The sequence below is a fragment of the Mesoplodon mirus genome (genome assembly GCF_964341445.2).
Source record: "Mesoplodon mirus genome assembly, chromosome: 3".
NCBI classification, from domain to species: Eukaryota; Metazoa; Chordata; class Mammalia; order Artiodactyla; family Ziphiidae; genus Mesoplodon; species Mesoplodon mirus.
In genome coordinates this window covers 130568725-130580735 of record NC_138978.1, presented here as the reverse complement: position 1 = coordinate 130580735, position 12011 = coordinate 130568725, and the positions used below count along the sequence as shown (strand labels likewise).

At 39.9% G+C, this 12011-nt stretch overlaps 1 protein-coding gene across 1 annotated transcript in view; it reads left to right on the top strand.

Annotated features, from left to right (window-relative positions):
• Positions 1-9307: 9307 nt before the first annotated feature.
• The window catches only part of DRC8 (dynein regulatory complex subunit 8), a gene marked incomplete at its 5' end in the record, with an annotated part of 134264 nt that continues 131560 nt past the window's right edge, over positions 9308-12011 (top strand). Inside the window, 2 exons of the mRNA XM_082612218.1 lie at positions 9308-9365; positions 11618-11805. Of these exons, the coding sequence (XP_082468344.1) occupies positions 9308-9365; positions 11618-11805 (246 nt within the window). The remainder of the gene's footprint in view (positions 9366-11617; positions 11806-12011) is intronic.

Here is a 12011-nt window from a genome sequence, read left to right as displayed (position 1 = left end):
CCCTGGCAGTGAAAGTGCCGAGTCCTAACCACTGGCCTGCCAGGGAATTCCCTAAAATATTTTATTATAATCTTTAACTTCAATGCAACTAGTTTTCTATTTAGTTAAAATATACGATATGGTCATTTTGGTTATTTCCTTCATAATCTGTAGCAGAATTTACTTTATTATCATTATTGTATTAATGTATAATAGAAGACTTTCCTAAGGGTCAGAGAAAATAAACAATTTTTATTTTCGCTGCACTTCATATGTAGAATAAGGACTTTATATAGAATTCTGGAAGGATTATATGCTATGACATTTTTGGGGTTACTCAAAAAGGAAGGTTAAAAAGACGTTAATAAAAATGTATATATATTTGCATCTGTTTTTTTAAAAATAGAGAGAAACAAAAAAAACCTGGTAACTGTATTTAGGGAGAGATATTAGGTTGGTGGCGGAGAGGGAGGGAAGGAGACTGTTTTCCACTATTAAAGCCTTTGTATCTTTTGATTTTGTGCCATGCGCATATATTACTGATTCAAAAAATAGTTAGTCCTTTTTAAGCAGTGGAAAAAAAGAATTTTTTTTTGGCCGCGCCATGCCGCTTGTGGGATCTTAGTTCCCTGACCAGGGATTGAACCCCTGGCCACAGCAGTGAAAGCGCCGAGGCCTAACCAGTGGACCGCCAGGGAATTTCCAGAGAATTTTAAATTATACTATCCTTTTCACTGAGAGCTTCTTTTTATAAATTTTCAAAGCTTTGAAAACAAAAAATCCAAACTAAATTCCCTGAAAAGTCCCATTCAAGTCTGATAATATATATGAGTTAAACCAGTTAAATGACCACATTAAAGCCAATTTACTTTATAACAACTGCTAAACTCTCCCTGCTGGGCATTCAAGTGAACAATACATTATTTCTGCAAAGATGCCTGATCCATTGCAAAAACTCTAATAAGAACATCGAATTTTTAAACATGGACACTTTTAAAATATAACGAGCAGAATAGTAAGCTTGATTTAGAGGTGAAAATATTAAAATCTATTTTTTCAAAATTTTGAGTAACTATTACATTTACATATAAAATTCTTTTTGTGGTTATATACTTGATTTTTGCTGGCAAAATTGTATCATATGAACAATCAACCACTTACATAAATCCTGACTGCCTGTTTAAGGCAAATAAAACAACCGTTTTCCAAACAAGACTGTACACAAGAGAGAGAGATTTAAAATATCAACCATCTCCAAGGACTGCTTAGATCATTTACTTTTATGAAACAAAGTGAGGGCCCTTCACTTTGTAAAATTCCATGCAAAAATGCTTGGAAAAATGTTTACCTTGAGGTATTAGACAGCATCATTGAAATTTTCATTGCCCTAGCAACTGCTATGAACCAGACACTATGACAGAGACCTATTTTAGGTGATTTGGGAAATGTCAAAATTCTTGCACTTCAGGAGTAAATAAATACCTGAGGGTATAATAATCGCTTGAGAAAGTCCATAAGAACCCATGAAGTATCGGAATCAGACTGTCGAAATTACATTCTAGAAATATTTCTTATAAGTATATTGTGTCGTAGAAGACATGGATCATCAGTGAACTTTCAGTGCAAGATGACTTTTTTTTCATTTTGTTCAGATAACCAAAAGAAAATGATTTGTTTCTTGTAATAGTCATATAAAATTTGCTTTTAAACTACATGTGAAATTTCATGCTAAGCAAACAGTTGGAGGAAAAACGTCCCCCAATTTACCTATTGCAATGCTACCTTCATTGTGAAGTTTCTGGCACAATAGTAGGTATTCAGTAAATGTAAGACCTCTTGTCTCCTTCCTCACCAACTGCAGCAGCCCAGGTCTCCCAACTCCTGCCCCCAAATTAAAGGAACTCTATCAAGTCCTCTTAAGAGGACAGTCCAATTGCAGACAGTAGAGAAGACCACACCAAGGGACCACTAGAGCAGGAGTGGGGGAACCAAACCTGCTTTTTCTGTTGGCATTCAGGGAAAACTCCAATTCACAAGGTGTAACCTCAGACCACCCAGAAAAGCTCTAGGTGCCCTTGATCCGGAGAGCATCTAGTACATCTCCCAGAGAACATTTCAGGGGTTCTGAAATCTTCACCTGGTGGTGTCAACCCAGACCCAGTTGGATGTAGATGTGAGAGCCAACGATTTCCCCTGAAGGTGTGTGTAATGCATTGCTGCTCTTCAATAAGCTGTGTCATGACCAAGCAGACAAAGACACATGCCTCAAAGTTAATATTCTGTTAAACAATTACCAGGACTCATTCATGGGGTTCCAGCAGATGTCTGAGGACTCCCAGGGGCAAAAGGCCCCAATCAAAAGGTATGGCAGTTGTTCAAATGCCACATCAGGTTACTGCAGCACCTTTTAGCCATGCAGATTGAAACTGCTCGGGTCAAACAGTTCTAGGAGTAGCGTAGTGATCCTTAACTAGCAGGTGTCTTCCAAGCTCTTTGATCTTTTCTTTTTCAGGACAGAAAGAAACTAGGAATAATAAAAAAAATAACAATAACTACCTTTTACTGTGTTGCTTTGTGCCAGACACTGTATAAGTGCCTAGTATCCTACACCAACCCAATATTTCTTCACAGCAACGTATAAGGAAGTATTATTTTCATTTTGCAAATGAAAAAGCAGAGGCTCAGAGAGGTTAGGTAATTTGTCCAATTTCATATATATAACAAGTGGCAAAGATAGGATTTGAGGTCTTCCCTGGTGGCGCAGTGGTTAAGAATCCGCCTGCCAATGCAGGGGACACGGGTTCGATCCCTGGTCCAGGAAGATCCCACATGCCGTGGAACAACTAAGTCTGTGCGCCACAACTACTGAGCCTGCGCTCTAGAGCTCGCGAACTACAACTACTGAAGCCCACGCGGCTACAGCCTGCGTGCCTAGAGCCTGTGCTCTGCAACAGAAGAAGCTGCCGCAATGAGAAGCCTGCGCACTGCAATGAAGAGTAGCCCCCGCTTGTCACAACTAGAGAAAGCCCGCACGCAGCAACGGAGACCCAACGCAGCCATAAATAAATAAATAAATAAATAAATAAACAAATAAATAAATATTGGCTAACGTTGTATTAGGGTCCCTACATCCTAGATATCTTCTTTTTTTAAAATAATTCATTAATTTATTTATTTTTGGCTGTGTTGGGTCTTCATTGCTGCGTGCAGGCTCCTCATTGCAGTGGCTTCTCTTGTTGCGGAGCACGGGCTTTAGGCATGTGGGCTTCAGTAGTTGTGGCTCTCTGGCTTCAGTAGTTGTGGCTTGTGGGCTCCAGAGCGCAGGCTCAGCAGATGTGGCGCACGGGCTTTGCTGCCCCGGAGCATGTGGGATCTTCCCAGACCAGGGATCGAACCCTTGTCCCCTGAATTGGCAGGCAGATTCTTAACCACTGCACTACCAGGGAAGCCCCCTAGATATCTTCTTAGAAAAAAAAAGATAGGATTTGAACTCAGGACTGACTGGAGTTAATACCCACGCTCATTCCACTCAGTACACAGCTTTATAATTACATGTAGAGGTACAATATGCTTGGTAAGGCAAGAAGTCTCTAGCAACACAGGCTTTTTTTGTTGTTGTTAGTAAGTAAAAAAACATGAAAGTACACAGCCTGCTGCCTGGCATACAGTAGGAACTCAGTCAATGTTTATCTTTTAAAAATCATTATCTTACATCCTGGAACATGTGCAGTGGAGTGGGATAGGCACACAATGGTCCTCTACAGGGCTTTAAATGGGTTCTAGGGATGACTATTATATATTTAAAAATAGCAACACTCACATGGTTCCATATTAAGTCAGTTGGCCAAGATAAAAATAGTTTCTAAACATAGCAAGAGCAGAAATTCAATCTAAGATACCAAGTCATGGAAAGCAGTGACAGCAGTTGCAACAACAACAAGAGAAAGAAGAACATGTATAAACTGATTATGCATTTGTATAAAATTATCTATCCTCTGTTTCAGGTTTGGTACATCCTTTCTCTACAGCAGAAAATACATATATACATGCGTATATCTACATGTGCAAATAAATAAACTAAGGTGATATATTCTTATTTATTTGTCTGCAATAGCATCAGTTACAAACCTATTAATTTTGAGGCTTCAGTACTTAACACATACTAATATACATTTTCTTAAAATCTTTAGGTGGAGAAGAGAGGACAGTTAATGTTTCAAATGTTTGGGGGTGCAGATACACACATGGCTAGACTGGTAGATAACTAGAAAGGATGGGGGACAGAAGCTACGTTCATAACTATTCCCTCTGTGTTCAGTAGATTTACAATGGCAGACTTAGAAACTTGGGTTAACACCCTGTCATTCTGTCATTTGAAACCCTGGGAGCTGGTGTGCCAGATAAAAACTCTTGTCACTGTGCCCAGGACTCATTCCCCAGGACCACAGTGGCTTTCAGGAGAAGGGATGCAGCTTAGGGCTTCCTTTAGTGCCCTACTTTTAAAATCTTGTCTGGAGCACACAATTAGTTGCTGGGGTGCCCCAGCTGTAGGCATGATTATTTAGGGAAGAAACCATGAATGTGTGGTCCTTAAATCATATAATCTTATTCCATGAACATGAAGAAGAGAATGACAGATGGTTATTGTATTATAACTTGAAGTAATGGCACATCACATCAAGCAAATCTTTGCATAAGAATACAAATATAAAAACAGATACATTTTAGGAATGCATTTTTTGAGTACAATACAAAGGATTGAAAAAAACTCACAGAAGGACTCACCATAAAATTGGTTTATAAATTTAGGAACATTAACCTTTCTCCTTTGGAAAATAGTTTGAAAGTTTTATTTGTAAAACATGATGCAGGGCTTCCCTGGTGGCACAGTGGTTGAGAGTCCGCCTGCCGATGCAGGCGACATGGGTTCGTGCCCCGGTCCGGGAAGATCCCACATGCCGCGGAGCGGCTGGGCCCGTGAGCCATGGCTGCTGAGCCTGCGTGTCCGGAGCCTGTGCTCCACAATGGGAGAGGCCGCAACAGAGAGAGGCCCGCGTACCGAAAAAAACAAACAAACAAAAAAAACAACAAAAGAAAACAAACAAAAAAAACATGATGCAAAATAGGAGAATTAGGGACAAAACCATAGGGGAGTAGCAATAGCACAGGTTTTAGCGTCAGACTACCTAAGTTCATGTCTCAGTTTGGTCAAAAGACAAGGAATCTCACTTCTCTGGGCCACAGTTTTCTAAAACATCAAGCAGGAATAATCATAGCATATACCTCATAGGATCACTGTGAGTGTTAAAGTCATATATGCTAGCTGTGGGCCTAGCACCATAGGATTCTGAATATTAGCTATTGTCATTTACAAAAGTAACAGAGGCAATAGGTATTACTAAGTACCTGAAAAAAGTGGATTACTATAATCAAGGACTGATAGCTCCCAAGAGCTAAGGGAAAAAAAGACAGATTTTGCTTTCTGGCAAAGAAACAATAAACATTCATCAGTGAAGACTATCCAAACTTAATAAGAGGTTATTAAATGAACCTTTAAATACAGTACATTGCATGGAATAGCAGATATTTTCAACAGCAGCTTTGCACACCACAGAAATAATTATTCAAGTGAGGCACCTTCTGTCCACTCTCTAAAAGAGTACTATATTATAACTTATGGTTGGGAACTGAGACACTCCAAGTTCTTTGCCTTCTGATTTACACCAGTAGGGCATGGAAAATCCAGAAAAATGGACAGATGCAAGAATTTCAAATGACTGATATTTTAAGTGTATCTTTACCAGAACAGGATCATGGCTTATTCACAATTAACTTATTTCAATTTTTGGCTCAACAAGTATTTGTTTCAGGCATTGGGCAAAGATACATGGGTTACGGAGATGAATAAAATGCATTACTCTTTTTGGCCTTACACGTTCCATATGTGGATTAAAGAAAGAGTCACATGCTTTAGATACTTGAGGTGACAGAGGAAGCCTTATACTGATATAAAAATGAGAGTCAAACGTCTCTTCTCCCCCCAAATAAAAAGCCAGTTCAGTTGGTGCCACGCAGAATGGAGCTGCCTACTGATAGAATCATGACAGCATTTTACTTGAGAAAGAGCTGTGAATTAACTCAAACACTAGGATAAGTTCATGGCTAATTTATCAAGTTACAAGCCATATAATGTGAGGAAATTGTTAGAGCCTGAAAAACTTTAAGATGGATTTAATTAGCCCTTCCCTTTATTCCCAAATTGGTCCTGTAGATTTTGTCTAGTTTCCAGAAATAGTGAAGGTATTTTGGGATTAGATGTAATTGCGCTGCGCTCCCTAACTTCTTGGCATTTCTCTAATAAAATACTTTTCTTATTGTATTGTCTTCCTCCTATAAATTTTAAGTTTCGTTAATTGAGCCAAATTATTTAGAGTATAGATTACAAAAAAGAGTTGTGGGACACAGCCCCACTTGAAACAATTTCTCAAATGGGTTAGTACATTAATTAATCCAGTGTTTCCCAAACCTTATTCAGTTACCCCGCTCCACACTAGCCCTCCGCTGAGTGGCTTGTGGGATCTTAATGCTCTGGGCCTTTGGCAGTGAAAGCGCAGCAGAGTCCTAACCACTGGATTGCCAGGGAATTCCATGCTCTTTACTTCTGGTTTTTGTCATATCCCTGTTACTTCTATAATTAGATACTTAACATTTTCCTTAATTTGACATAAATTAACTAATTTAAAAAACCAAAAACCAAGCTCATCTTAAGCGATGACATTTGTGAAATCATGGGTCCAAGGTACTAGATTTTTTAATACACACTAAAATAAAAACAGAAGTAAAAAAAAAAACCCCAAAAACCACATACACACACACACACACATATTTGAGCCACTTAAAATAGTCTTCTACTCACTTTGGGAACAAGGGATTACAAAATTCATGAAAGAATGGAAAAGGACTGTTTTAGCTTCTCTAATCCGTCCCAGAATTTCACAGAGGTTAAGAGACGCAGCCAAATCTACTAACCAAGGGAAGTTAGGGGTAGAACCTCAGTCTATAGTTTAATGTTACAAGTTTAGTGTTTCCTTTATCATGTTTGGTTACAAACTGTGCCCCCAACTAGCTGAGTAGCTATTTAAATATGGGAATTCTTACCGAATAAAATAACTTTAGTCTGTGTGTAAATGGTGCCAAAGAAATTCTGTCAGTAGCCAGCAGGTCAATCTCCTTAAGATCACTAGAATACTTCTTTTCTTATTCACCAAAGCAATAGCTGTCTTCAACTATTTAAATGTAATAAAAAAGAATATATTAATGCATGATTTTAATAGTAGGGGAAACTGTGTGTAGAGCGAGCTAAAAAGAGGTATATGGGAACTCTTACTTTTTGCTTAATTTTCCTGTAAACCTAAAACTGCTCTAAAAAATAAAGTCTATTTATAAAAACAAAGAATGGTATTGAGGCCAGTTGTTTAAAACTAGGATTATATCGAGCTGATATCTTTCTTATTCATTTTATTTTAATAGTGATATTTTGCTATGGGGTATAAAGAAGTATTCATTGCCAGGATAGCTCAAGACCAGACAGAGATGAGAGTACAACAGATTTGGACGGCATATAGGTGTATACACCCTGGATTGGATATAAAATTTGCTTTTCACATTATGAAGATAAGATAGTGATCCTATTCAACATGTTTGATCCCCAAATTCTGTTCGTGGTGTTACTAGGCAAGTGATACTTAATGGAAGAGATCATAATTCTCATCCTAAGACTTCAGAGCATAAGTGGTAAAAATGTTATACCCATTTTAAAGAAATGGAGGCATAGAAGTCTAATAAATCCACAGAAATTCCAGCAGTAGATATTCTTAAATAACATTAGAGCAAAAATAGAAATAAAATTCAAGATCCTTGTGCCTGGCTATCCCATTATGCTGTTCCTTCTTAAAGTGATTATTCTTTAAAAATAACTAATGTAAAGAAAGAACACAGTCTACTGGACACTCATATCACTCACATTTTAAAGAGAAGGCCATTAAAAAGAAGATACGTGGGTTTCCCTGGTGGCGCAGTGGTTGAGAGTCCGCCTGCCGATGCAGGGGACGCGGGTTCGTGCCCCGGTCCGGGAAGATCCCACATGCCGCTGAGCGGCTAGGCCCGTGAGCCTTGGCCGCTGGGCCTGCGCGTCCGGAGCCTGTGATCCGCAACGGGAGAGGACGCAACAGGGAGAGGTCTGCGTACCGCAAAAAAAAAAAAAAAAAAAAAAAAAAGAAGATATGCTTTAACCCTTATTTCTGTATAGGCATAGTTATTTAAGATCATCCAGGGAGGGTTTTGTGTTTGTGGACATCAATTTTAAAAGTATTTATTACATTCTTGGTTGTATATTTTTTTTTCCACAAAAAACATCATCGTATGATTACAACATACATTCCTCTATGAGATGTAAGCCATAGTTAGTACTAAATTTCTAGTTAATATTCTACTTAGTTAAAGGTCTATGAATTCAAAGGCCTTGGGACCCACTCCAGGCACTGAAATAAAACAACCTAGTGAGGGACTTCCCTGGCAGTCCAGCAGTTAGGATTCCACGCTCCCAATACAGGGGCACAGGTTCAGTCCCTGGTTGGGGAACTAAGATCTGCAAGCTGCACAGAGCAGCCTAAACAAACAAACACACAAAAACAACCTAGTAAATAGACTTAGTCAAATTAGTTAAATTTGCAACCACTTATCTCCTGGAGAAAAGACACCATTAGTTCAATCCAATGACACAGTTCTATGGTGTTCTGGATAACTAATAATTGATCACATACTGTAGATACAAACCATTGTTGGGTACGCTGAGACTATGGGAAGGGTATAGTACACACTATACATCATATGAAGGAGAAAGTAGCTTTGGTGGGTGGGTACTTGAGTCCTGTGGGCCAATAATTAGTAACCTTCGGGACCAAGAGATTGGATGACAAAAAACCCAAAAACCCAAACCCCCCAAATTACTAGTTTCTTTATTTTTTTTGGCCTGGCCACAAGGCTTGCGGGATCTTACTTCCCTGACCAGGGATCAAACTTGTGCCCCGGCAGTGACAGCACCAAGTCCTAACCACTGGACCGCCAGGGAATTCCCAAAAGATTGTTAGTTTAACGCTACCAGCTCTAAAAGTATCTCAGCAAAAGGAAGGCAGCTATCAGCTATCATGTTTCGGTACTTTCTGTTGTGCCTAACAGACCGTCCTGCACACAGGACATAAAATATTCATAAATATTTTCTGATAACTGAATGAAACTTCCTTCTCCAAGAATGGAGAGGGAGGCTAAAATGAACAAGGTCACGCCTCCCACCCAGGAGTTCGCAGCTGCATTTCTTTCACTACTTGGTGAGTTAGAATTGTGAACATGTAGGAAGAAACAAGAGGGACCAGAGGACTAAGTAAGCCCTTCCCCAGTTAACTAGCTTTCCCTTGGCTTAGCCTCCCTGCCCCACTCCCTGTATGTAATTGACTTTCCCTTCCCCTCCAAGCCTTCCTAAAAATAACTTCCTAACCTCTCTTTCCTGTCACCGCTCTTCCCTCCCAATCTCACACCTTCCCTTACCTTCTTGAAAATACAGCTGACTTGAAAAAGAAAAAAAAAGTACAAAGAAAAACCCAGTAAAACCTGTGAAGATTTAAAAATCTTTTTATGTTTGTATTGCTTTGCTTAGTGGTATTCTCTCTTGGGGAAGGGGTTGCAGATTTCTGTTCTAGGGCAGTTACTAGATAATGTGGAACTTTTTCAAGGAGTTAGCCTCCAGTGCAGGAGAGTGGGCAGTCTCAACTGATTGCTATTCACAGGCATTTTACTAAGGGTAAGTGGCCATAATCACAGGCCAGGCCTACAAAGTCAAGATGAGGCACAGCACTGATCATTTTCTGCTCAATTCTAAAGCTGCAAACAGTATTGGAATTATCTATAATACAAAATAATAGTATGAATTTACTTCTCAGTATCTGAAATTTAAAAATCCACGTCTCTCAAAGACAAATATCATATGATATCACTCATACGTGGAATCTAATTTAAAAAATGATACAAGGGGCTTCCCTGGTAGCGCAGTGGTTGAGAGTCCGCCTGCCGATGCAGGGGACACAGGTTCGTGCCCCAGTCCGGGAAGATCCCACACGCTGCGGAGCGGCTGGGCCCATGAGCCATGGCCGCTGAGCCTGCACGTCCGGAGCCTGTGCTCCGCAACGCGAGAGGCCACAACAGTGAGAGGCCCACGTACAGCAAAAAAAAAAAAAAAAAAAAAAAAAAAAAACAACTCTGGGAAGGAAAATTAATTTCAGTAGTGGCAGTATTGGAATGGCAGAGTGAAGGAAGAGCCAGGCACAGGCTCTTACCATCTCAGAGAGAGTCAAGAGCTTTATGAATCAGGAACCATGTCTGTAAAATTTTTTAAGTTTCCAGGACGTTTATAACATCCGCATTTGTTAATTTTATTATCCTATCTCTTTCCCCGTAGGCCAGTAGTGAAACCCTTAAGATTAAAAAAAAAAAATGTCTACATGGTCATACCAAGGGTAGCAGGGAAGGTGGAGCTAGAGAGATTGGGATGCTCCGGCCCCCTCACAGACCCCCTCTTCACCTCGTTGACTGGACAACGCCTCCTTCAAGAGGCAGGAAAGCAGTCGTGTCCCAGTGGTTTGTTATAAGGAGGAAATGGAACATCCAGACTAAGGTTCTGAGGAGGCATCTCAGGAAAGGCTTTGAAGCTCAGCAGAGAAAAGCCACCTTTCCTCTCAGAGAAGAAATTTTGGGATCTTAACTCTGGTTTTCTTCATCTTTAAAAGGGAACCATATCAGTGTTCTTCTTATAAGGTTACTGTGATGATGTAAAATGCTGGGCATCATTCCTAGAACATAGTAAATGCTCCAAATATTATCAGTATTGGCCCTAGAGTCAGCAGAGAGTCCCGAGGCCATAGTCTCAAGAAATTAAATCAGTCCAGAAGTTAAGGGAGAAGCAGAGGTGGCCTCCATGTCCCACCTGGTCAATCATCTCCTTACCTCCGTGTAACCTCAGATGTGGAAACCAAGGTTACAGAGGAGAGGATAACATGTCCAAAGTCATATAGCTAATGAACAGTGGACTGAGGTTCAATCCTGGGTCCATTTACCTCCTAAGGCTACGTGCTTAATTCTTCTATACAGTTCTATCTCCTAATGTAAACATGATAAGAAGTGAAAGTTAAGTTCAAAGATTTATTTTTGAAGCTGGAACTAAAAAAAATTATTCCAAAGTCAATTACCTGTATAATTCTAGCTTTTCCTCTATTTTCACACTTAAGGGGTAAGAAGTTGTACAAGAGATCATGAACATTTTTTGAATCTCTGGGTTAGCTACCACCCTTCCCCTTTCAGGTCTGATTTTCAATGAATAAAGAACAGGGACTCATCAAAAGTTGCTTAGCAATGAGTGTCCCTGAAAAGTGCTGCTTAGAACAGGAAATGCTTAAGCAATGAATTAAACAGTAACTTGTTGTGTCAATGTGTGTTCTTAAGGGAAATAGAAAGAAACATGTACTTCTGCCAGAAGTAGGGCCAGGAGGTTATTTTTCCAAATGCTTTAAGAGTTGTGGTTTCATGTAAGATTTACTTTCAAGCTGCCCACAAGTGCTGCAGTTCCAGCTTCCTGCTCTGGGTCTCCCTGAAAAGCCTGAAGGAACTCTGGCACTGAATACGCTCTTGTCCAGAGCCAAGGATTTAACACAATTCTCCCTCATTACTGAGAGACCTGAAACCTCAGCTTGCAGGAAGGTGGGAAGGAAAGAAAAGAAGGTGAGCAGACCACTGGGGCCCGGTAGAAGAGTGGGTTTCACTTCCTCTCCTGCTAGGCCTTTAGCTTAATTCTTTGTCCAGACAAGGACAACATGCATGCCATTATCTGGTTGCTTTAAAGTTCCTAAGAGTCTCTGCCAGTTGCTTTGGTTGATGTTTTGAAGCAGTAAAAAAAAAAAGTGGGGGAGGAAGGTGACAAATTCCGC